Source organism: Coturnix japonica, chromosome 1, assembly GCF_001577835.2.
Source record: "Coturnix japonica isolate 7356 chromosome 1, Coturnix japonica 2.1, whole genome shotgun sequence".
In the NCBI taxonomy this organism is placed as follows: Eukaryota; Metazoa; Chordata; class Aves; order Galliformes; family Phasianidae; genus Coturnix; species Coturnix japonica.
In genome coordinates, this window is record NC_029516.1 from 70,266,091 (window position 1) to 70,293,380 (window position 27,290).

At 42.9% G+C, this 27,290-nt stretch overlaps 1 protein-coding gene, 1 long non-coding RNA gene and 1 gene segment (V, D, J or C); 2 read left to right on the forward strand and 1 right to left on the reverse strand.

Annotated features, from left to right (window-relative positions):
• The first annotated feature begins 256 nt into the window (after nucleotides 1-256).
• LOC107319225 (trypsin I-P38) lies at nucleotides 257-2,032 on the forward strand. Its single transcript, XM_032447182.1, has 3 exons — nucleotides 257-305; nucleotides 1,015-1,180; nucleotides 1,726-2,032. Exons 1-3 carry the CDS (start codon nucleotides 266-268, stop codon nucleotides 2,030-2,032), a joined length of 513 nt encoding a protein of 170 aa, XP_032303073.1. The 5' UTR covers nucleotides 257-265.
• A 4,578-nt stretch (nucleotides 2,033-6,610) lies between these two features.
• Nucleotides 6,611-8,009, reverse strand: LOC107319251. The segment is given in 2 exon segments: nucleotides 6,611-7,297; nucleotides 7,739-8,009. Coding segments are annotated over 2 exon segments (345 nt in total).
• A 14,685-nt stretch (nucleotides 8,010-22,694) lies between these two features.
• LOC107319185 lies at nucleotides 22,695-24,577 on the forward strand. Its single transcript, XR_001557657.2, has 5 exons — nucleotides 22,695-23,017; nucleotides 23,423-23,443; nucleotides 23,591-23,642; nucleotides 24,123-24,149; nucleotides 24,464-24,577. It is a non-coding gene; the product is annotated as an uncharacterized LOC107319185 (long non-coding RNA).
• Nucleotides 24,578-27,290: the final 2,713 nt, after the last annotated feature.

Sequence of the window (27,290 nt, forward strand, 5' to 3'; positions counted from 1 at the left end):
AAAAAATATATACCTCTATTTTGAAAGTTGTTCTTTGGAATAAGTGAAGATAGCTCTGTATCTTAGGAAAGGTTTATGATTAACTGCTATGTTATTTGTAATGACTGTCACTACCTTCTAGTGCCTATGTTTAGATCTTCGAGATTTCCACTGTTATATTTTCCTGCAGAAAACCTTGGGTTAAAGATAAGCCATTTCAGAGAATATATTTCTTGCAGCTCCCGTTGCCAGTCCACCAGTCTGGGATCGAGGCTGTGTCAAGATCATGAAATACTTACTGCTTCTCGCCTTCGTGGGTGTGGCTGGTGAGTGCACTTTTACTTCTGCTTTTGCTGTTTAAAATGAAACTCATTCCTGAGGAATTCTGGAGCACAGTCTGTCATGAAAAGTTAAAGCTGACTTTACATTTGCAAAAGGCGTAAGGCAGAGCGCTTCCACTTCTACTTACTACTAACTATCCATACAGAATACCTTCTTTCACCAAACATGAATGCCTTCATTGTTCTTGAACCAAGGATAATAAAAGCCTACAGAGGCTAAAAAAAAAAAAAAAGAATACATATATTCTTGTCTCCTCCACCAAAAATGAATTAGAACGTACCTCTTACTCAGAAAGTCCAGAAGCTGCTGTAAATTCTTTGAATATGAAGGAGTGTTCCAAGGGAATATCACTGATGATTTGTCACGTAATTTCATTGTCTGCTGTTCACCGCAACAAGAGACAAGATTCTGGGATAGACAAACCATTCATCTTATCCAACAACATCATTTCTATATTATTAAGATCACTGCGGAAACATCATCCCGGGCTTTAGACACAAATATACAGGCTGCTAACCTAAACTCAATCAGCTCATCTTAGAGAGAAGGGAAGAAATATCCCATAGAGCTGATCATGACTTTCTATTGTGTATTTTTGTAGAGCCAGAGCTTCTACGTGAGTTGTTTCAGTCAGTGACTGACCAAAGAGTTCCTTATGCCGGATGTTAACCTCTGCAATTTCTTATTTTGCAGTTGCCCTCCCCATCAGCGATGGGGATGATGACAAGATTGTGGGAGGCTACAGCTGTGCAAAGAACGCTGTACCCTACCAGGTGTCTCTGAATTCTGGGTATCACTTCTGCGGAGGTTCTCTCATCAGCAGCCAATGGGTGCTGTCAGCTGCTCACTGCTACAAGTCGTGAGTGGAAAACATACATTCCATAACCTACCTCTTTTCTTCAGATCACTTTTAACAGGAACTTAGAGCTGAGAGATACGGGTATACAAATAACCCAGTTCTCACAGAAGACAATTGAGAAATGAGTGGTCATTCAGAAAGGTGGGCTGTTACATCAGAAGAGGTTTGCCCCTTCTGCAAATGTTTTTCTGAATGCAGAGTACTCTCTGAAACGACAACATGGTCATCTAGCAAGGTATGAGTGTGGTCTCTTAGAAACTGCATTAGTTTGTTAAAACCTAATTAGAGTAGAGTAGGAAGAGGAATGACCTCATGGTGGTACCAGTTTGTCTTCCAGAACGTTTCTACTAGTCACAAAACAATCCTTCACAAATTCACCACCAGAACTGGAAATAAGATCTCAGTGTGGCTCCCTGGAATTTGTTGAAGGACAAGAAAAGTACCCAGCATGAAAAGAGTTAATAGATACAGTGACTGATAGACGGCTTTCTCATACCCATGATGGCTGTGGCAGTAAAGTAAATGACATTCCTCCTTTTTTCCAGTTCCATCCAAGTGAAGCTTGGTGAATACAACCTGGCATCCCAAGACGGCAGTGAGCAGACCATTAGCTCAGCTAAAATCATCCGCCATCCTGGCTACAATTCCGACACGCTCAACAACGATATCATGCTCATCAAACTATCCAGACCAGCCACACTCAACTCCTATGTCAACACAGTTCCTCTGCCTAGCAGCTGTGTGACCACTGGAACATCGTGCCTGATCTCCGGATGGGGCAACACACTCAGCAGTGGCAGTGAGTACTGGGTGGGAACGGATAGCATCCTGAGGACCCTGGAGATAGTCTAAGAGCCCACAATTAAGCCCAAACAGTACAGGGTAAAGAAAAGAGAAGTGCTGCAGGGCAAGCCTTCTTGGCGAAGCATTTTAAATTATCAGTCCATGCAGGAAAACAATCATTCCGCTGCCCAGACAGCAAGACTTTCTAAGATCTGCAATCTTGTTCTGTCTTGGGAAGATGACATTATTTAAGTCATTTAAGTACCCCTTGCTAAGATGTCCACATTGCTGCACATTTTGAGTCCTGGCACCATCAGCTATTCAGGTCCAAGCACGAGTGATTTAATTAGCGGAGTTCTGAGAATATCACAAAAGCATGTGAATGTGGATCTAAAACTGCTTCAGGAGAGCTCCACTCTCTCCCACTGATGGTCAGAGGTGTGGGTGGAGACCAGTTTCTAATTCTCTGACCAAAATAAACCTGCACCAGAAGAGGGGTTAGTTTGCCTGAGGCACAAGATTTCTTCCCCATATGATCTGAAAGAGGAGTTCTTCCTTCCAAAGCCACCATCTGATTACTTTCTAAACATAGGGTAGAACAGAGGGCCCGTGGCTTGAATTTGTCTCATCTAAACACATAGAGCTACAGCTTAAAAGACAAATGAGAACTGCTAAATCAGTGTGTCCAGCAATGACTTTTCTGTAATGAAAGATGCTTTTTTTCCATGACCTGAAATTACTGCAGATACACCAACAATAATTTCTCTTTGTTTCCTTGTAGCTAGATACCCAGATATCTTGCAGTGCCTGAATGCCCCTGTACTCTCCTCAAGCCAGTGCAGCAGCGCTTACCCTGGTCAAATTACCAGTAACATGATCTGCATAGGATACCTGAATGGAGGAAAGGACTCCTGCCAGGTAAAACATCTGCCACTCCTACCTGTTCCTATCCTGTCTTCCCCTAGCAGGGGATGATGCCACATGACAGACACTCAGTGGCATGTTTGAAACCATTTTCTGACTAGCCATGGAGCCTTAGAGTAGAGGTTGCTTATTTAGATGATGTAGCAACTGAACAGATCAATACAAAGGGAAAGGTGTGATGACAAAAGGATTGGCACAATAGAGAAGTGCCATATGGGAAGGGAAAAAATTCCTCACTAGCATCTGAAGATTCCAGATTTGCAGGAAAAGCTTCACCATGGAGGGATCTCTAGAAAAAGAGTCTTCCTAAGAGGCAGTCATCCCTTAAATGAGGTCTAAGTGAGATGCAGCCAGGCTCCAGCCTTTCTTCATACACAGCTGAATTATCATCACCTTTGCTCGCAGGGCTAACTGGGTCCTTTGTCCAGGTTCTCAGTCACCGGTTCCACCCATTACTTAACACTGTCCATACACTTGGTCATTTTTCCACTCTGTGGATCCCTTTCAATTTGTTTGATTATGATATGGAATATGGCTTCTTGCTGATAACGCTTGCTGAGCACCTGTATCTTTATTTGCACAGAAGGATTCCGGTGGTCCAGTAGTCTGCAACGGACAGCTTCAGGGTATTGTTTCCTGGGGCTATGGATGTGCACAAAAAGGTTATCCTGGTGTTTACACTAAGGTTTGCAATTATGTTTCCTGGATTCAATCAACTATGTCTTCCAACTGAGACACTCATTTTACCTGACCTGTTTTTCCTCCTCCTCGTTTCCTTCTGCTTTGGAACAAAATGTACAAAAACTAACAAAAAATAAACATTTTCTGGTAGCCTTACTTTGTGCAGAGTTCTGATGCTTTCTTCCATGCGTTATCACTTGGGGAACACAGACAAGTAGTATCAATATCTGTCTATCTATGGATCTATCTAATATTTGTAGTGTCTCTCAACTGGAAGAATCTTGGAACACTTTTTAGCCTTAACTTCAGAAGTCCTTCAGTCGGTTATGTACAAGCATTTTGGGGTAGAAGATATTTTCTGTTTATAATCATGTAGTCAAATGCTACACATCCACATAAAGCAGCTGAAAGAGTGTGGTGACCTACAGAGGCAACGTCCTTCTATTACAGAAAACAGCAGGCAGCAAAACAAGCACTCCTGATCTTCCCCAACCCACCGTCATTAGACTGAACATTTCCTAGTACAAAATGACTGAGAGCTCTAACTGGGGAATGAAGGCAAGCTCTTGCTAGGGCTTGTTCTCATGTGCCAGTACTGTGACCTACCAAGGCTATTTTACTAAATTGCTGGGGCTACTCTCCATACCATTTTGCTCATTGGACTTGGTGGGCTTTGTTTTCCAGGAACAGTCAAAAGAACAGAGATGTCCCCTTTCTGTACTTTTACTGCATCTGGATGGAATGGAATTTGACCCTATGGAAGCAAATGCAGCACTGTGCTTTGCACAGGCTGTTATCACACCAGTGTTTTACCTACTGCTTTTCAGAAAGTCTTGGAGGAATACTCTCTAGCTCCAAGGTGGTGTTAGAAAGTGACATTATCTTAGTTCACAATATGTTCCAGGCAACTTGACAAATGAAGCACGTGCTCTAGGAATTCAGGTTTCACATTTAAGCACTTAAGACATACAGATGCAAAATATTTCCCAGAAACATCACATCTATTCATTCTTTTCCAATATCTTATCAATATACACCAACGTCTCTTCTTGGAAGTGTAGTGAGGCTGTATGACCACCTACTTCATCCCCTTTATTTCATCTTCAGCTTCTTCACAGTGACCTTCGTCCAACTTTCAGCTGTTTTTCCCCAATTTGGTAAATTTCCCTTCTTTTTTATGTCATAAAGAGCAACCTTTTATTTTGGTACAATATAATTCAATGCAATTAATACAAAATACACTTGGTGGGTACAAAGAAGCTTTCAGTACAAGCTGTGTAGATAAAAGTAGTCCATTCTGGTTTTGGCACTTCAGTGAATGAAAGATCATTCAAAACAAAGACTGTTCACATACCAAGCAAAGCTAAACTGGAAAATTCTAGAACTAGCACGTATCTATTCTTTTTGCTGAACTAATTCATTGGTCCTTAAGTTAATATGCATTGATCCCTATTGCTAAACCTGCCTTTATACACTAAGCAGTGCTTGCACAGCCTCTCTAACTGCCCCCTCTCCCACTACCAAAGGCCAGTATGCTGCCTGGGGGTGAGAAAGAGGTGGGGAGGGGGCCTAACAAGGACCGCTGACCTAAAACTGACCAAGGGGACATTCCATGCTGTATGACGTTATTTTTAGAGAAGACTTTCTGCGAGTCAGCTGAATAGCAGAAATTTGCACCGAAGGAGTCTGCACAGAAAGGTAAAAACATAGCGGAAAAAGCCGCTGCGAAGGGACTTCCCTGACATTCAGCTGCATTGACGCGGTGCGGCGGAGCCGGGGGTGGCAGCGGCAGAACCTCCTGCGTGTACAAAACCTGCCGCCAGGGAGCAGAGCAGGGCAGGGAGGGAGAATACCCGGCGTGCTAGAGAGATGTTCATTAGATTACCCCCGCAAAGTACAGGGTCGACACACTCTCCGCGGACACACTCCCCCCCCGCCCCCCTCTCTCCCCGCAGGTGCTTCTCCACAGCAGGTATGAGACCTTGGATGTGGGGGGCCCATCTGTGGATGATAACAAACCACTGAGTCTAAACAAACTAATGAAACCAAACCACAAAAACCTTTCCCCAACATCAAGACTACATCATTGAAAAATAAGAGATGGATATTAGTTGTTGGTGATTCCTCCCTGCAGGGAACTGAAAATACACCAAGCAGACCCCCCCCCCCCCTTCTTAGAGAAGTCTGCTGTCTTCCTGGGGCTCAGGTGAGAGATGTCACCAGGAAACTACCTAGCCTGGTACAGCCATCAGACCACAACCCCTTACTGCTTTTCCATATAGGGAGAGATGAAGCAGCTACATGTGGGTCAAGGGCTATCAAAAGGGACTTCAGGGCCTTGGGATGATGGCTGAAGGAATTGTCTCCTGTATTGGGTAAGGACATGGAAACAAATCAAAGGATCTTATCTTTAAATACCTGGCTTTGTGGCTGGTGCCATCACCAGAACTTTGGTTCTTATTTTGACAACCAAATGGCCTATGTGGCACCGGGTTTGTCAGACAGACTATTCCACAAGGAATAGAAGGCCCCATCAAGGGGGATATGATACCAGACCTGCTGCTTTAATAGGTTTGCTCTATTTTTATACTTTTATTTTATTTTATTTTATTTTATTTTATTTTATTTTATTTTATTTTATTTTATTTTATTTTGCAAAAAGAGACAGAAGAGAGTATCCAGCTTTCTTTATGTGAATAAAGGGAGAGTCTTCATTTGATATATCAGTGTTCCTGGTCAACTGGAGGAGTCCCAGAAGACTGGAGACTTGCCAGCGTGACTCTCATCTACAAGAAGGGATGTAAGGAGGATTCAAGGAAGTACAGGCCTGTCAGCCTGACTTCAGTGCCAGGGAAGGTTATAGAACAAATTGCCTTGAGGAAGATCACATGGCATGTAAAGGACAACCAGGGGATCAGGCCCAGCCAGAATGGGTTCATGAAGGGCAGGTCCTGCTTGACCAGCCTGATCTCCTTCTATGATCTAGTGACCCATCCGGTGGGTGAGGGAAAGGCTGTTGATACGATCTACCTAGACTTCAGCTAAACCTTTGACACTGTCTCCCACAGTACAAAGACTTAACAGAACTCTCCTTATCTACTCGGTGCAAAGACACAACTCTTCCCATTATCCAAACAAACTGCAGGTCTACTATTCAGTGAATGCTAACAGGTTTAACAATATCATTATAATTTGTATCAAAAGTAGGATCAACAATTCTTCAGAGACGGAAAAGGAAAAAAAAAAAAAAAGAAAAGCAGAGAACAAGCAGAAGACAGAAAGGAAACTACTACTTTTATTAAGTGGACAGAGCTGAATGTCAGAAGTGGAAAAATAGTTTTACTGGTACACGATGGACTGTGTGTTCTGGGGGCAGGTCTCCACTTCTGTGGAGGGAGGTTTGTGCTATGCTGCTCCAGCCTTCGTGTCACAGTGTATCTTGCTTAGCGCAGAAATAAGTGCCTGAGTCACTGAGTAGGACACGATCTATCGTCACTGATAAGGAGTTCTCCTTAGTCCCACTACTCTGGAAGCGGCTTTTGAATTCTTCCTCAAAGTCTGCCTTGGTACCTTCCACTGAACGTACAATCAGCTGCATAGTGGTGTTCTTCCCCACTGCCTGCTTGTACCAGTACATAGTCCAGGCTCCACTCTCCTTGTGAGAACAGTTCAGAGTCAGAGAGTCTCCCAGTCGGACAAGTGTGTCTGGGGTTTGCTGAAGAGCCCAGCCTGGAAAAGGAAAGAAACTGTGAGGAATGGAATGAATTAAAAGAAACACAAAGAAGCATCCTTGAATTAATAGATGGGATGCCAGCATGTCGGATACTGTCCCATTTCTCTGAAAGAGACATATAGGAGACAGAAAAAAAAAACATTTCAAATGTACTAGAAATAATGTTTTTATAAAATATATATGTTTTTTAAATAATAACTTCACCACCCTTGGTTGAAGTATTAAAATATGACAGAAAATAAACCAAGAAAGCAACCAACCAAACAGAAAAAACACGTGTAGATCTGCAGAGTTTTTTTGAGTAAGAGACTGAGGAAAAATTCACCTCATTCATTGCTCATCCTCCACAGGAAGCCTTGGGGAATGGAGCATTACCAACAGTTGAACACATTGTTGGAAACAGCAAGGCTTCTCAATGGAGAACAAAATTTACTTACCTATTGGGGCCAGGAAGGCCATAAGAAACCAACAGGGAAACATGGGGAAAGTCTTATATTCTTCAACTAATCTGCCTGTGGTGGAAGCACTGACCTAGTAGCTCTGATGAGCGAGGAGGAAACACTGAGGAAGGAAGAAATGCATGATGCTGGAGTGGGCAGGACAGCGTGAGGCTGCCCTGAAAACAGTTAGTTAGAAAGCATTTGGTTGGCTGGGAACTGTGTGAAATATAGACAGTAGTAGGAGGTACAAACCCTGTACAGCTGGCTTTACATGCATGTATGTGTATGTGTGTAGTCACAGGAACATGTGGGGACTGGATGGGAGTCTGAGTTTGAGACAAGGCATAGAAATGTTTTGGGGTTTTCCTCTCTTCCTCTTGAAACAGCTGAAATCTTCACAGAAGAGATATTATGCAAAAAAAAAAAAAAAAAAAATACAGAGGAATGGGGCTTTGTTATTTTCATCCATGCCCCACATCTAAGTTTCTGAAATTTCAACGATCCTGACCATACACACTGCAGCTCTGGATCTTCTCTGTTCAGTCCCATACTGTTCATGGCATGTTTGTGCTTTGTTCATCATTCTGCCTGCTCCGGGCTGTCAGTGACTTCTGTGTGAGAGTCATCAGCTTTTTTACAGGACTGTAGAAGTGTACCTCCATCCTTCTACCTTCTTACTGCTGCCAGTGGGGTCTCTGACTGCATTCTGTCTCAGTCAGTAAGCACTTTGAGGCTATGAAAGCGTACTGGTGCTGACACTGAAAGGAAGGGCATTTGCTTCACAGGGACTGCAAGCATTTGGGTGGAAGAAGTGGAGGTGGTGAGAGGGCATCAGTCCTGTGTGAGAGGTGAAGAAATAGTCTGAGGAGACAGCAAGGCTGACTCAGAGAAACTGCAAGGGAAGAGAACATAAGATTGGACTTTGTAAGAATACCTCTGCTTGCACTGCATCTGTTGTTTATAAAAACCATGTGTGCTAAATGTAAGCTGTGATGTGGGTTCAGTGGGGAAGCTACTGTGCTCATCCGGCAGAGTGAGGGCCTGCCATTCTATATCTGCTGTGCTGCTGCTTGCCTGCACGCTGGCAGATCCCTGTAATACTGCACTGCTGCAGCACTTGGAGGTAATTCCAAGGAAGGAAACTGTCTTAGTCACTGCACAGCTTATTGGAAGACTAAAGAAAGCCATTGCAAATTTGTGTGTCTTGATGTGATCTGAAATCTGGGAGTAAAACCCTCTAGCTCTAGTGTGGTGTTACAAAGTGGCCTTCTTTTATTCAGCAACAGCTCAGCAACCAGCAAGCACACACAGAGCTCAAGTTCTACATTTAAACAGTTAAGACATACATATGGAGTACACTGGGACACATATTCTTTTTCAAGGACTTGTTGATATATGCTAATGTCCCTCTGGGCATGTGTCATGGTTTAATAATTTTGTAATTTTGCTATCAGTATTCCACATCATAACATCATATAAAGCATGAATAATTTTACTGAATCTGCAACTTACAGAAGAAGACTACGTCTCCCAAAGAACAACACGGTCAGAGATAGATGGGTCACAGGACCTGGACACTTTATTAACTCTGCCGCAGGCTAGACTGACATCTTTCGAGTTCTGGCGTTCAGGGGAGTGTGTGGGAGCCTTCACCATTTCTCCTAGATTTCACAGTAGGCCTCTCGGTTACGGGACTCATTGTCTCTCCTATTTTGCTTGATTCGTTAGCTCAGTTTTCAATTATATTGTATTATATTGTGTTATCCTGTATTTCGATATAGTATTTAGTAAATAAGTGTGCCTCCTTAGATCGTTGCCGCTGTTTTCTTTTCCTAATTAACTTTTTCCTTCCGGCCTAGGGCCCCTGCGGGGCCCACGGCCCCTGTCACGGACGCAGGTGGATTTTTTGTTCAAACCGTGACAGCATGCTTGGTAATATCTAGGGTGGTTGAATGCCCACCTTCTTCCTCATTTTCCACCATCAGCTTCATCACTGAGACCTTTGGCTAACTTTCAGCTGCTTTTCCCAATTTGGAAAATTTCCATTGCTTATTAAGCCATAGTGAGCAACTTTTAAAACAATGTATGTGGAATTCAAGATGTCCTCACACCTACTGAGTACAACAGATAAAAGTAATCTATTACATCCCCAGTGCAAATTACTGAGGAGAACAAGACTGTTCACCCACTAAAGTTGAAATGGAAAGTTGAAGAACTATCACTAATACATTCCTTTTGTTAAACTAATGCATTGATTATTCAACCAACATACTAATCCTTATTGCTGAACAAACCAACACATATCACTGGAGGATCTTCTTTCCTTTAGGCTCAGATTCTTCATCACATCTTCTTCAATAACCCAGACAGTCAGATACTTCCCACCCTAGCATGGAGTAATCTCCACTTTCATGCGGTCATTGTTTAACAAAGACTTTGAAGAAAATCACCATATCAGTACAACAAGAATAGTACTGAGACATCTGGGAAACAACAGGATGGCTGCTGACTGACACCACATAACACACAAATTAATAAATATAAACCTTCGATAAGATTGTGAATCTAGAGTACACAGCCAATGGGGAAACAGGGAATGGGGGCAGGGTTAGGAAAGGGGGGGAACAAGGTACAAAAGCTGTCATTGTGTCCTCAGGGGTGTTCCTGCTTACAGGGTGCCCGCCATTGCAATCGCGAATAAAATCTGCTTTTATCAGAGATACAGTACTGACAAAATTATTTGGATATTTCCAACAACATCATAACATCACATAGTGTGCCGGGAGTTGAAGAGTTAATGCTGCAGTTCCATGGATTGTCAATAGTTCAGAGTACCTGTCTCAGAAGAGAAGAATGAACTACAGCTCCCAGAAGACTTCACTGTTCTGTTTCTGTTTTCCATTCAGAGGGAAAGATAAAACTGAATGGGAGTAGTGAGACTTTTTTGGCCCATCTCTCTACTCTTTCTCTACCCCCATTCTCCCTTTTCCTAGGGCATGTGCCTGTGGGTCCCTCTGCCCCATTAGTCTCAGAAATAAGCTGAACTGGGCCAGAACCTTGACAGAGGTCAAAAGAGGCCAGAAAACTGGGAGGGAATGGATTTAAGTGAGGACTGAAAGGAGGCAGAAAGAAGGTGGGGAGAAGAGTGGCAAAGCAGGGTAGAATTGAACTTACATAAGTGAATATTACATAAATAAGAGTAAACAAAGAAGGAGGCATTGAATGAAAGCAGGAAAAGCCTCAGAAATAAGGGAAGGCTAAGGAGTAGAGACAGTAATATGTAAAAAGTTAATGTCCTGCCTTTGTACGATGCAGATGAGGATAGTAGTCCCCTTTTGTTCCAGACCTAGCCACGCTTCTTCATTCTTGACAGAGAAATATATGCCATAGTCTCTGAGAAAGGCATGCTCCATCTCATGTCTTCCCACCTCCTTGAATCTCTCTGCTCTTGAAGTGGCACTGAAATTCCTCAACATTTACTTTACCACTTTCTATTGTAACAGCCACTAAGATCAGCCTGGACTCATTCCCCTAAGGCAGCTTGTATTCCTACATAGCTGTGCTGGGAGATTTCATCTTGAGTCCACACAGATTTACAGACTGGCATTGCCATTTGACTGTGTCTGAGGACTGCTCCAGAGCCAAAGCTAGAAGGCAGAAGTGTTGAGAAAAGGGAAATAAATTAGTTGATATAGAAATTAGGTTGATATGGAAATGAGGGCAGGGCAGGATGTGAACTTAGACAAAAAGGAAAAACATGAACTAGGTGAGATGAAAGAAAAAAAGGATAAGGTATCTTTTTGAAATAAGATCTGCTAAGAAGGACTGGTTAAACAAACTTATCTTGCAGGTATATGGCAGGAGATGCTAGCTTAGCACCTGTGTGTAAATCTTGTTTGCTTGACAGAACAAATAGACTTTACAGGATATGAAAATAATTCTGGCTGGGCAAAACAGCATACACTGAACCCAGATTACAAAGCATGCATTATCATCTGCAGTCCAGGAAGAAAACTCTCTATGCAGTGTTAGTGTTAGAAAGCAGTATTCCTATATTCCTCATGTGGGAGATCCAGAGATTCCTACTTAACACTATCAAAATCTACTCTTAACATAGGGAGTTTTGAAAGGTGGCATGCAGGTCAGACAAGCAGTGGACTCTATGCAGATGCTCAAAGATGTGTTGAATTCACTTACTCATAGGGGTCACCATGGCCACAAAGAACCAGCACAGAACCATATGAAAAATTCTTGTCCTGTCAAGGACCTGTCTTTTGTAACTGCCCAGAGTGTGTGAAAAGAAAGAACTAAGGGAGGATGAGACACACTGGGGCTAGACAAAGCAATGGGGAAGCATGAAATATAAGAAAGTATTGTCTGGCTGGTAACCATACGAGATGATGTGTACAATCACAGGAACATACAGACACTGCTGAGATGGAAGGGGAAATGGTGCCAGGTAGGCAGTGAACAGACAGGAATATCTGAGGTTTCACGAAGAGTCTGATTATGTGTTAAACGGGAGAGTGCTGAGAGCTCCCTTTCAGAAGAGAGTTGGAAGAATTTATAAGAATATGCATTCAAGGAGGTATTTTTAAGAACAAGGTGGCTCCCCACCTCCCAGTGCTGCAGAGCAATCGTATATGGACAAACTGAAAGATCCATTGCAAGAATTCCTTGATTGGCAGATACAGGTGCAATGTTAGATTTCATATGCATGACAATTCATAGAATAGGTGGGCACTTCATAGAAAATTCCTGTGTTAAATGTATACAGTGAGGGTGATTTAGCTCAGTGTTGTGCACACTATGTGGAAAGACTACAATGCATCAAGCGCCGTAATAAACTCGCACTGGCTTTCTAAATTGTCATCTTGTCCCCAGCTCTTTTTCCTCCACAGAAGAATTGCAGGTGCAGGAGATATTCGGAGTCCTTAGCCTTTCCCTGCTTCAGCCATCTTTGTGCGATGCCAGCGCTCCAAGCCGCTGCACTGATCACTGTGATAGGAATGAGAGGTACGCGACAGATCAGTGCCCCCTTCAGGCCTGGTCCAACAGAGATGATGAGAGGGATGAAAAAGGAAGCTAAAAGCTGGCGCATATTTCAGGGACAGTCAGCGCCCTGCCGTGAGGAGGAAGAGAATGAAGAGTGTGGACTAAAGCAAAAGGCGTGAGGGAAGGGAGGTGCTTGGGATGGGGATCTGGATGGCTCCTTCCACCTTCCTTGATGATAGGCAGCAGCCCAAGTTTCTTCAGAGGTGTCTTCTCCCTGAGACCTGTGGCTAAACTGTGGAGCCCCAAGTGTCTTGGTCTGTTGTTGCCTTCAGACAAGGGCATTTGGCTGTTCTGTTTCACAAGCACACTTTGACAAATTCAAGAAGCACCTGATGACTGAGACCATGTGTGCCATTGCTCCCTTCTGCCCTGTAAATCACTCCAGACAAGGTGATTTTCTTTTCTGGCAGGACTGAGTGTGGCCAGCAGGGGAGTATAGAGGACACAATAGGATGCAGTTGGTAACACCACTAGGATCTTGGAAGTAGTTGGATAGTGATTTACCAGCAGTAGCTTTCCACTGCTCTGCTCACATACTCAGGAGATTCAGGGCACAGACATGCTGTCCACAGTATCTGCAGGTGTTTCTGTTCAGAAGAACTTCCACATACCTTCTGAATGAGGAAAAACTTCAGCTGATCCCTACACCTTTCCATCCTCATTTAAACTACCAGGATACATGCCTTGTAGCTCTGCCTGATAACATGGAAGGAAAAATAAGTGGGAATGTGCTAATGTCGTTGGTGATACTACATGTGAGATGTGAGAGCAAAATTAATTACCTTGAGATTAGACATTCCTCCATCCAAATACCAGGGACCCGGGCAGAAGGTTGAGTTTTTCAGGGATCTAGTGGGTAAAATGAGCTGCTTCCAATTCCTCAAACATTCTGGAAGGAATAAAATAGCAGATACCATCTAAGGAAAATAATAATAATAATAATAATAGTAATAATAATAATAATAATAAGGATTAAAGAAATTACAGCAACTACTGGGAATTCTAGGCTACTTCTGGTTTTGGTTTTGTTTTCCAGTGTTGCTCTTATATCTTATATGATTAACTTAAAAAGGGAAAAAAAGGAAAATCTTAGGAAAAGACCGAGCAACATGGGAACTTGTTAGGATTGTTGATAAGAGAACTGAGGCTATTCCAATATCTAGGCCCAGTACATCAGTCCAACAGACTGCAGAGTACAGAGTGGAGATTTGGTGAACACAGCTCCCGTTGCATTCAATGGTAAAGAGCATCTGGAGGAACCAAGAGGCTGCTAGACTTGAGGTCCCAGACTCTTACTGATACCTTTCTTTCTCCTAGATACAGTCTGAACTGTCAGCATGAACTACCAAAAGCCTACACGTAAGTGGCATGCCCATTTGGAAAGTACCAATGAAATAATGTCTACTAAAGAAGGCAGTGTTAAAGTATCTACAGTGCAGAAAGATAGCATTTCACTATTCCAAACACTGCCAAGCAAGCTGTCTCCAATACAAGAAGAAAGACAGCAACCCCAAGAGGGTATGTGGTTCTCCAATACAGCACATTATAGGCAAAACAGTGAGTGAAACTATAGTGCTGTGGCATTGGAAATGACCACAGGTGACCCATGTTTAAACACCTGTCATTCTTCATATGACTGTCTTCACTTTGTGTTCTTTACAGGAATATTGGTGCCAAGAAACTCTATCTGGGATGATGGGTTATTCTACACTGAGCTGTAGGGTCCTTAAGGCTGGTTAATATTTATGTTTGAAGTACTGTGTTATTGCTACTGATAACAATTTGAAAACCAAAATTTTAACATGGCAATCACTACAACACTGGAATTACAGGAAAATCACCAGCTGGTCTACTGATTGTGAAGGAATCATTAGATCACCAGACAGCTCCATACAAGTTAATATCCAATATGCAAACCTCAATATTTCCAGTTCAGATAACCCGAAACACTCTAATTAAAATTGTACTGACATTTGTCATGGTAGCAGATGAACATATGAAATTCAGAGATTGAGCCCAATAGCTCAAGCCCTTCATCTTGGTTGCATGTCTTAACTTTACCATCTCAATGAATGATACCTGGTCTCCTTTGTCTATGTAATTATTGTGATATAATTTTTTCAGCATACCCTCTATGGGACACCCTGTGTGGGTTAGTAGTGGTGGAGCATGGACTATGGACTTATTTGTGAGGGGCTGGTGTTACCAACACACAAAGGACTGTCTAGTGTTTGTTCCTTCCGGACAAAACAACCTTTTTCACCTACTCTATGAGAATGGATCAAAAGGAAATCATAAAATCCCTGGCAATACCTAACAATGGGAACTGTTGCTCTAAGAACATGCTAAACGATAAAGAAACTTTGGAAAGCATTGTGCCTCACTTCTTAGTGAAGAACACCTGAGACTGGGTGTATTTTGAAACAAAGAAATCAATGTGAAGAGACTTAACAAGGTTCTTAATCTAAACAAATTGCAGAACAGGGGTATCCATCAACTAACATTAGCAAGCTTAACTATACTGTGATACCTTGTATCATGTTAAAGCAGAACAGTCACGTCTGTCACTCCCATCAATCAACTTTTTAAAGGGAAAATGTGAATCTGCCCAGTGACAGTCCTAGGGGACTCTGGCTGACAGGCGTTTCTGAATCTCCACAACAAAAGCCTTTGTGCCCTCTAGCGGGCAAAGTCAAAATTAAACTATTGACATGACACTCATCCCAAGTGGTGTTCACGATCATGTTGGATGGGGCCCTGGGAAGACTAGTCTGTGGGTGGGCATCATCCTTGCCCATGGCAACAGTATTGGAACTAGATGACCTGTAAGGCCCTTTCCAACCCAGCCAGTGATTCTGTGATTCTATTCTAAGAGCCTCTTGCGATTCAGTTTGTGCCCATTGCCTCTTGTACTGGCACTGGACACCACCCAGAAGAGCTTGGCCATGCCTTCTTTGCACCCTTGCTTCAGGTATTTATAGATGTTGATAAGATCCTCTCAAGACTCTCTCAGAGGATGTCTGGGCATGTTCCTCCCCAGATGCACGACTCTGCTCTTCTCCTAGATGAACTTTGTGAGGCTCTTGTCAGATCACCTCTGCAGTGTGTTGAGATCCCTATGGGTCACTGCATGGCCTAGTGGTGAATCAGCCACTCCCCTCAGTTTTGTATCATCTATGAATTTATGGAGGACAAACGTTTACCCCATCATCCAAATAGTTAATGAAAATGTTAAACACTGAGCCCAGAACTGAACCCTGGGATTTTCCACTTGTTACCAGCCTCCAACCAGACTTTGCACCGCAATCACAGTCATCCAAAATCCATGAAGAAAACTCTCTAACTCCAATGTGGTGTTAGAAAGCATTCCTTTATTCCTCATGATATATGCCAGGTGATGTGACAAGCACCCTCTCACAGTTCAGGTTCTACATTTAAACAGTTAAGACATACACATGCAGCACTTAGGCATAAGTATTCATTCTTTTTTCAAAGATTCATAACTTTCAGCTGCTTTTCCCCAGTTTGGAAAATTTATTAGACCAGAGTGAGCAACTTTAGAGAAAATGTGTGTGGAATCTAAGGAAGATTCTTTGCACCTACTGGGTGCAAAAGAAAGAATTCTATTTATAATTATAGTATTATGTCTCCTGTGCTTCTTATGAGGCAAAATCATTGAGACAAAAGTATTCTATTATGTCCCCAGTGCAAAATTATTGAGGAAAACAAGACTGTTCACCCACTAAAGTTGAAATGGAAAGTTTTAGAACTATCACTCATGGATTCCTTTTGCTAAACTAATATATTGGTTCTTAAACTAATGTACTAATCCCTATTGCTAAACAAACCAACCTATATCACCACCACCTTCTAATTCTCCCTGACTGAAGTCAGTTTTTTATCTACCCCTCTCTGTTCATTTAGCCCATACTTCAATGGCTTTTTCATGAGGATCTTATGAGGGACAGTGTCAAATGGCTAACTGAAGTCTAGGAAGACAGATGTCACTGCTCCACACTCAGTAATCAGGCTGCTGTTTTCCTTACAGAAACTTAGCAGATCGACCAAACATGACTTCCCACCAGTGAATACACACTGGATACTCCAGATGATTTTCTTTCATAAGCCTGCAAGTTGTTTACAGAACAACCCTTCCATCACCTTCCCAAGTGCCGATGGATTTATTCTACTACCACCTAGTGTTGAGGGAATTATCCTGCTGCCATCTCCAACATTATTTGTTTCAATCCTAGGATTTTGCTTTAGGTATATATATGTTTGTCTCTTCTTCATCCCTATTTATTAATAATTCATATGATTTATTGCTTGAGATGAGTGCTTCCTGGGATGGACCCTATTATAATTGATTCTGTGGTTTTTATGAGTTACCATAATTCCACTCTCTACACAGTTCCAAACCAGAGTGGTTTTCTAAATCAATCTGATTTTATGAGTCTATGGTCTCTTTATTGCGTTGATTTGTTCATTCAAGTTCTATATATAGTCCCATTGTCCCAGCACTTCATGGGATTCCTTAATGAAGGTTAGTCTTATTGGTAAAGGTTGAGGCAATCAAGGTCAGGTTCAGTGTCTCAGCTGTCTGCATGTCCTAGGTAACTAGGTCTCCCATTTCACTCAGCAGAGGATCCACATTTTCCTCATTGTCACTGATGTGCTTATAGTAACCCTTCTTGTTGACATATGCAATTCCATTAGAATCATAGAATTATAAAATCATAGAATCATTAGAGATGAAAAGGACATTTACAGGTCATCTAGTCCAACTCCCTTGCAGTGAACAGGAACATGCACAACTCTATCAGGTTGCCCAAGGCCTGATATATCCTCACCCTAAAAGTCTCCAGGGACAGGGCATCCACCACATCTCTGGGCAGCCTGTTCCAGTACCTCACCACCCTCACTGTAAAAGACTTTTTCCTTATATCTAACTTAAGTCTACCCTCTTTAACTTTGATATATGTCATATCACCAGTAGTACCATTAAGAGTCACCGAGACTGATGAAGAATGAATTTTGATGGAATCAAGCAATGGGCAGTGGTAATACAACCTGATGAATGCAGCTGTGGTGAAGCCAAAACTGCTTTCAGCATACAACAGTCAACCACCACACTCAAACTATCCAGCCCGAAGGGACTGTTACAACTGATAGAAGCTAAAATCATGCACTAAAGTGAGCTCAACAGATATTTTAAAGGAACAATTTAAAGGGATGGTTCACAGAGTAAGGGAATGGTACTTATTCTTCAAAGAATGGGAAGGGTGATGATATTTAATGAGTATGTACTGGAAAGGGTACATACTTTCCAGTATGATGAATGATATAAAATAATATTGTCCTGGGTTCTGCTGGGATAGAGTCCATAGTGGCTGGTATGGTGCCTTCTTTTGGATTTAGTAGAAAAATCATATTTATAATGCACCAACATTTTAGTTGTTTCAGAACACTACTTATATTAAGCTGAAGACTTAGCTTCTCACACTGCTCTACCACTATCCCTCCTCCCTCTCCAGGCACAAACCTCTCTGCTAACATATATAATACGCTTTGAGCCTGTAAAGTGCCCAGCACATTAGACAAGGGTCAAACTGTTCTCTGTTGGTGTAGAGGAGGGATCCAGTGTGGCCATCTGTCCGAAGTTCTGGTTCCCATCAGCCCCACACTGAGTTAACGATGGAGGTGAAACTCTGGACCCTGTATTTGCTCTTCCTCTTTTTCATCCTCCTCCTACAGCCATCCAAGAATACATCTCTCAGAGTGGTAAGAGAACATAGGAACACTTGAAAATGACAGACTGGGTATGGATATGGTCAAATCTGAATTCAGTTTGTTTGGGCTAATAGGTTTTGGCTAGCAGATAAAGTCATGCTCCTATGAACATCTGACTTCCTTGTCCCTTCCTATTTTCTTCTCCAAGCTGAGGTGAGAATACAGCTATCCTGCCTCCCAATGCAACCATATCCTGCAGTGCACTGAGTACGGCATTGCTAGCTCATCAAGAGAAGTGATTGTCCTGCTCTCCACTCCACAATGGCGCAGCCCAGTTGTGTGCAGATTTGGGTACCACAGTACAAAAACAAAATTAAACTATTATACAGTGTCCAAAGGAGGGCCTACAAAGATAATGAAAGGTCTAGAGGGGAAGATGTACTGGGAGTGGCTGAAATCCTTTGGTTTGTTTAGCCCAGAGAAGAGAACACAGAGGGGAAATCTCATTGAGGCATATGGCTTCCTCACAAAGGGGGATATGATGTCCTCTTTCCGGTTGCAGTAAAATCAAGTGAGGAAACAGCATGGAGCTGTGTCAGGAGAGGGTCAAGATGGCTGTTAAGAAGACATTGTTCATCAAAGGGTAGTCAGGCCCTGGAACAGGCTCCCCAGAGAAATAGTCATGACAGTGAACTTGCTGGAGTTCGAGCAGCATCAGGACAGATCTCACACAGGCTGAGAGCAGTTTGAAAAATGTTTCCAGGTACAAACCAATCCCTCTCTTACCATATCTTTGGCAAATGGTTGTTTCTCTGCCCTAGTAGGATAACTCCCAACCCAGCTTATGCCTATCAACTTTCAGTCCTTTGTTGCACACTTCCAGGTCTGTCTCTAACCCCTTCTCAGCTCTGTCTGAGGAAAGAGAGACTGCAACTGATCCTTGCTTCCTGGCTGCACAAACCAAGAACCCTCAGCCTCTTTGCACCTGCCACCTGTTCCATCTCATGCCATCTCCAAGATCTCTGCAGCTCCTAATGTGGAGCAGGGTGGAAGACCTGTGACAGCTCCTTTCTGACTATCAGAGCCCCAGGGATGGTAGTTTATTGCCAAAGGGCACCATTCTGACGGGAGGTAGTGTGTTGTCCCAACAAGCCTCAGTCCTCTCCTGAGCTGCCTCCTGGAACAGCTTTACCCAGTCTATTGGGATGAGGGGATGGAAAGTTTCAAACATCCAGCTCCAGGGTGGCCACTGCAGAAACACTCCTATTACTGTGAAATTACCATGAGGCCCCTGGGCCATTCTAGGTACAGCTTTCTTTCTGAATGGGCACCTTGTTTGATAACACTGGCAAATATTTATTGGAGATACTTTTGTCCTATTTGCCAGCTCTGGCCAGGAGGAGGCCATGCTCAAAGTCATTGCCAAAACCACTGCCAGGTCCATTATGTCCGAAAATTGATGAAAGTCAAAGCTGGTAACAATCTTTGCCAAAACAACCAAGGTTGTTGGAAAGTCATTCTCAGCAAAGGGCCCAGGGAAACATGGCACAAAGGAGACTTCTCCCAGATAGGGAGGAGGACTAGCAGAGCTAAAGCCTAATATGTAGGTTCATCTTGAGCCTGGGAGACTTACTAAAACCAAACAGTCAGAACACAGAGCTACAGGAAGGCTGTGGATATTCCACAGAGTGACAAGATGTCACCACTCGGAGGAACAAATCATTTGCCACTGGAATCAGGCAGTTGTGGGACAGGATCTGGGGCCAGGAATCAGGATGTTTTCTCATCTGTGGAAAATTTCCAAACTGTGCTGCCCCAGAGCTCAAATATAGTGATCTAATCTCAAAGGTAGATCTTGGAGTTTGGGTGTGAAATGGCTGACATCTCCCTTGAAAGATCAAAATAAAGGTATTGTCCAGCAAAAAGGAGTGGTGGAGGGAGATTAGGAGGTAGTGATAAGCCAAGATAGGGGCACGTGAGAGCAGGAAAAACATGGGCTTGGTCAGGATATCAGGGCTGGCTCAGTCAAGGCTGATGTGGCAAAATCTGGCTGCACCCTATAAATCTAGCCTCAGGCCCAGCACTGTGCATTGACCCAGTCTGAAGTACTGAGTACTCTGTTGGAAGGAAGAAGCCATGAAGGGACAGATCTCTCTTGCGGTCCTGGCTGTTTGTCTCCTAGTGCTTGGAGGCACGAAGGCAGTTCCACTGGTAGGAAAAATTGTAGGGGATGGGTAATTCAGGGTATATGGAAACTGCTAGCAGGATTGCGAAAAGACCATGATGGGGAGGAGGTGGTCAAGGGACTAAGAACATCCAACATATAACTGTAGTAGGTCTTAGAACTTGGAGCACTCCGGGGACTTTATTCTCATGCTATTCATCTGGTCCTGATGGTTCCTAGCTCTAGTCATGACAGGACTACAGCTATAAACTGTATATATTCCTTTCAGGACTGGAAACAAGTTGAAGATGGCGGCTTCAACAACGGGGTGAGTGTACAGGGATATGAATCAAACCATGCAGGAGGGGGCAGAACCTGTCTCTAAAAGCCATGGTGATAAAGCCAGGGAAAATTGGGAAGAATATGGATTCCAGAAGTACCCAACATCACAGCGCTAGGTGATGCTCAGGAAAATGCATAAGCATTCACAAATCTCTCCTCTCTCTCTCTTTCTCTCTCTCCACTTTCTCTGCTCCTAGATCGGCTACCAACCCCCTACTTTCTATGTAAGTATTGCAACAGACCACAACTTCCACTGCAACTGGAACTAACAGGCAGTTGAACTTTTCCTGTGCTCCCAAGTTTGGGTATGGGGGAAGGGTCTACACACTTTCTTCCCCTAAGTGTCTCCACGTAGACATAACTCCCCACATGGCCTGAGCTCCTTCCTTTGCCCTAGTCCCAGGGTTCTGGACAATATGGGAGGGGTAGGCAATTTACAAAGGGGTAGATATGGCAGCAAAGTAGGATTCTCATAACACCCTGTTCTCTCAACTTCTCAGGATCCTCAGGGTACCCTAGGGGTGAGTATTCCCACACTCAAGCAGACCTTCTCCCCTTATCCCCCGCCACACAAATAGCTCCTGGGTTGTCTCTGCTTTGCCCTGTATGGGATAAAGAGCACCAGGAGCTCCTGGGCAGGCACCACTAAAGCTGTGTTTTTCTTGCAGAATGGTGGCAACATTGACGGGCTCGGTGGACAGAGATTCAGTAATGGGGTAAGAATTGATGCACTCTCTTGAGTAATTGAGAATGTGTCCAGGGAAAGAAGCCCACAGAATATCCATTCTGTCCTCTGTGCAGAGTAAAGAATGGCCCTTAATTTCTTGGACATTTGTCATTGTCAAAAGTCTCACTAAATGTAGATTGATTCCTTCCTCTTGCTCCGGCGCCACCAGTACTAGGCTACCCAAGAAAAGAGTAGTTCTTTCTTCACAGTGGGATTCCCAAGCCATTCCAACTTGTTCTGCTTGCCATAATGCCCTTCATAGAATCCTTCCAGGAAGTTTTCCTCAGTGCAATCTGCAGTCTGACTTTAGTGTGGGAGGGGAGTGTTGACTTCTGCCTCTCCACTTTGCTTGTTTCGAGGATACAGGGAACTGGGAGGTGATAGGAGCTGAGAGAACTGAAGTGTACATTTCTGTACAAAATTCATGCAGTGGGTGATTCTGGCTTCAGCAAAATATGTCTGATTTTGGAGGTCCTAGAAGATTCTTGGAAGCTGATCTTACTGTAGAATGGAGGAGACAGCTGTCTAAGACAAAGCCCAGACCACTGAAAGCATAGTAGGGACTGTGGGGTTGTGAGATGTGGGAGAAACTTCAAAACAGTGGGACATGAGGAAAGAGAAAGGAGGAGCATTGTGAGATACTGCAAACTCAGAAATAAATGAAGATGAGGAAACAACTATACAACTGCCCAAAGCAGAGCACATTGGGATCACTGAAAAAGGAGATTAAAGAGATAGGAAGAATTGGGGTGATAGAGGAACACAAATTATTATGTCTCAGGTACACTGTTTGTGTACTGGGAGATGGAGAATATTATGTAGCACTGGCACATGAGGGTGAGAATGTAGGTTTGAAGGTATCAGAATTTGGATGCAGCCTCTGCTTCATCCACCCCATTATGGTGTCATCTCCTTCTCCTTGGAGCCCACACTTGTCCTGTGCTCATTTTTGTCCATCTCAGTACAAACAAGAAAAGAAAACAGCTCTAATCTTGCTATTGTATCCCACATATTGCAGTGGATAGTTGTTGCATTAAGCCCAGTTGACATGTCAGGGCAGATGCTCTATATCTGGAAAGGGCCGTGACAACGAGGACTTGGGCCTGACTAGTTACTCACTTTAGAACTAGCTTGTACTTTCAGTTGTTCCTTCCCCGCCTCTTCTGCCCTCACAGAATCTCTAGCACTCACAGACCTCTCTCTCTTTTTGTCTTCACCTTCTCTTCTGTAGATTGGCTTCGAACCCCCTACCTATTATGTGAGTATTGAAATAGATTGCAACTTCCCTTGCAAATGGAACTGATGGACAATTGTCCTTTCCCTGTGTTCTTAAGGTTGGGCATGGGGGAAGAAAACCATGAGCATCCCTGAGCAGTCAGCACTGGCCTGAGGTCTGTCTGCTGCTTCAGTCTGGACTGGGTTTGGGAAAGAGCTGAGTGGGCTTTGGGAACATCTTTTTCTTGGTCCAACTCTTGTACACAGAGTCTATGCTCCTTCCCCTGAGAGCCTCCACACAGATGTAACTCTGCTCGTAACCTGAACTCCTTTCTTTACCCCAGCCCCAGGGTTCTGGACAATCTGGGAGGGGTAGGCAATGTACAAAGGGGGTAGATGTAGTAGCAAAGTAAGATTCTCATAACACCCTGTTCTCTCAACTTCTCAGGATCCTCAGGGTACCCTAGTGGTGAGTATTTCCACACTCAAGCAGCCTTTCTCTCCTTACCCTCCCCACACACAAACAGCTCCTGGGTTGTCTCTGCTTGGTACTACATGGGATAAAGAGCACCAGGAGCTCTTGAGCAGCCCTACTAAAGCTGTGTTTTTCTTGCAGAACGGTGGCAGATTTAATGGCAATCAAGACGGTTGGACAGAGTGATAATGGAGTGAGTATGTTCAGTTTCTTTTATTTAAGATTGCAGGAAACTGCTATCACTGTTAAACAAGATGGTGTGTCTTTGAAGGGGAAAAAAAATGGAGTGTGAAGCAGGGAATTATATCAACACTAGCTTAATATGTCCATCATTTCCATGGTCTCTGCTAGATTGTTTATTTTGACGAGTTCTTCTTTACCAGCTAGTCTCAGACTTTCAAAAAATCATTTTTTCCCTCCTTGGTGCAGAAAAAATAAGTAAAAATCTATTGGTTGGCCCTATCAGCTTGTCTTAATACATGCAAGCCACACTGTCATGCACCATGACTGCAAGGTACCCCAAGGTTTTGCAAAGAGTTTCATCTTCCTGAGCTCATTCATGATTTTGAGGAATGAAGGGGTGATCATGCTGCAGTTGGACTACCCAGTTTAACTAAGAGCCTTAGCTGCACAGTCTATTTTCAGTGCTGACACATCTGTTTCTCCCTTACAGAACAGCTTTGTGACACCAGTCATCTATGTAAGTAAAAAATAAATAAAATAAAATAAAATAAAATAAAATAAAATAAAATAAAATAAAATAAAATAAAATAAAATAAAATAAAATAAAATAAAATAAAATAATTCATTAAACTGAACTTATCACAAAGTGAGCTGGAAGGAATCTGCCCCTTTCTAGCCCTTGGAGAAGTGTAGAAAAGCCAAATTTCCTTCCAGGCCAGGGAAACAGCCCTTGGCCTTGACTGTCTCTGCAGCCTAAAGCAAGAGAGGGTTAAGGAGAAAGAAAATCTCTGAACATCACTGATTATTTTAATCCTCTTCCTTAAATTATAGGACTTCTGAATATTTTCCACCTGATCTCAGTCTATAATCCTAAATCTACCCTGATGATGAAGAATTTCGCTTAGGAACGCAGAGATCCTTTGTCCTTTTCCCAGTGCAATGCAAATAAACCTGTATCTTACACCACTGTGTCTTGGACTTTTTTTCTTGTGTGTGAGACTTTTTCAGATATCCATCATTCTCCAGAGTCACCAGTATCTTCTCACAGCCAGGCTTGTCCCAGACTGTTGCAAGTTGCTCAGATATCTGGATCAGAGCAGTTCCTAAAGTAGTAGAAGTAGGAAATAACCGCATTGTCATCCAAGGTATCTCAGGGATTTCATACCTTTTGGAAGAAACTTTCTGGTTCACCAGGTGAAATCCCAGGTGACTGGGAAAAGGGAAACATTACTCCCAGTTTTAAGAAAGGGAGAAAAGAAGACCTGGGGAACTGCAGGTCAGTGAGCCTTACTTTTGTGCCTGGGAAGATCATGGAGCAGATCTTCCTTGTTACCATGATAAGGCATATATGGGATGAAGAGATGACCCAAGCCAGCATGGCTTCACCAAAGGCAGATCTTGCCTGACCAATCTGGTGGCCTTTTATGATATAGTGACAGCTTAGGTAGACGGGGGAAGGGCGATGGATGTCATCTACCTGGACTTCTGCAAAGCCTTTGACACACCCCCTCACCACATCCTTCTCTCTAAATTGTAGAGGTGTGGATTTGAAGTATGGACTGTTTGGTAGATTAAGAATTGGTTGGCTGGACACAGCCAAAGGATTGTGATCAACAGTTCTGTGTCTGGGTGGAGGCTGGACACAAGTGTCCATCAAGGGTCAGTCTTGGGACCGATGATCTTCAACATCTTAATCAGTGACATAGATGATGGCACTGAGTGCACCTTCAGCAAGTTTGCAGATGACACCAAGCTGAGTGGTGCAGTCAGTATACTGGAGGGAAGGGAAGCCATACAGAGGGACCTGGACAGGCTGGAGAAATGGGCCCATGAAAACTTAATAAGGTTCAATAAGGCCAAGTGCTGCACTTGGGTTGGGGAAATTACAGGTATTTATACAAATTGGGGAAATAACTCCTTACATGCAGCCCTGTGGAGAAGGACTTGGGGGTCCTGGTGGAGAGAGGCTGGACATGAGCCAGCAGTGTGTGCTTGCAGCCTAGAAGGCCAATTCTGTTCTGGGCTGCATTAAAAAACAGGTGGCCAGCAGGGAAAGTGGGTGATTGTCCCCCTCTACTCAGCTCTGGTGAGGCCCCATCTGGAGTACTGCGTCCAGGTATGGGTCCCCCATCTCAGTATCGATGTTGAGATTTTGGAGAGGGCCATGGAGATGATCAGAGAACTAGAGCCAGGTATGTAGAAGAATGTCTATTCTCTAAAGTGTATCTGGACAAGGGTCTTTTTCTGAGGCAACAAGGGATATTAAAGGGAAGAAGTGATGGAAACCAAGTCTGATCATTCACCCTAATTTCTGAGGGCAGATATAAATGTAGGAATGTTTTCACCTGATGGAGAACTTCTAAGTTGAAAGATGATCACAAGAAACAAACTTCCCAGTCACAATAACTTGTAAGCTAACAAGGCACAGGTGCCATTTCTAGGAAGGATGAACATCCTAACAAATAAGGCTGTGAAACACAGGGCTCTCAGACTGGAAGAGTGTAGAAAAGCAGTGTCACATGTGAAATGCAGCCAATTAGTATGCTTGTTTGGCCAGGCGCTGCAAGCGATCATCATAGTCGGTCCTATTTTATTTTTATAATATAATCTTTTCTAAACTCCTTCTCAAGTATGAGCACTCTGTCTCTCTCTCACATATGTGCATTTACCTTTACCTGCCTTCTGAAATTTACATATGCCGTGTTATGGCTCTGAGGAAGGCTGAAAACTAGATATAAAGAAGGAAGCTATTTCATTTAGTGATCCTACATGACTTATTCACATAAAAAGGAATATAAAGAAGGTATAGAGATGTTTTGGGGCTAATGTAATCACAACCACAGTTAGAGCTTTTAAAAGGCAATGCAATTTCTGACCTTTCTCCATCCACTAAGTACTACAATTGTTTACTAACTCAGTTTAAGTGGTATTTATGGTGTCAGTTCATAAGTGGTCTGAGTTGTTCCCTGCTTCACCCAGTAAGTTCACAGACAGAAGATCTGAGTTGCTTTTAACTTCTTGTTCATGAGTCCCATCTTTGCTGCAGAATACTTGGTGGCAATGTTTCTGTCTTCTAATTTGTAAAGATTTGTACAGATTTGATTTGGAACTTAAGGCCCTTCTAAAACTTAAAAATACTTTTCATAACATAAAGACTCAAAGCCTGTGCATACAAAGATCTGAGATTTCCTTTTAAGAGCTACATTATTGGTTTTGTGCTTTATTGCCACTTAGAAAATTCCTTTAGAATTCAACATAGATAGGCTCTACAAACCTAAATGTGTTGATGGAAAACCATGTTTCTATTCTGTTAAATAGCATATTCCTGTTTCCTGATATATTCAGTGGTGCCATTGTAACCTAATAGATTAAAATAAAGTTTAATTTTTCTGATCTTACATTACTGACCTTTTCCCTTCCTACTCTTGACAGTACTGTGTTAAGTAACTATGTTAAATGCAGAAACAAGAGTATTTAGGGAAGAAAAATGAACCTTTAAGTAGTTATGGAACAAATTACTCAGAAGTACTGTTCATGTACAGTTTATATGCAATATAACTAAATTGTTGTTGATCAGTATGTAGATATGGATAGTGTCAGGTGGATACTGATAAGGCTTGTTTCATAGCAACTTAGGTAGCAACCAGCATACCAAAGG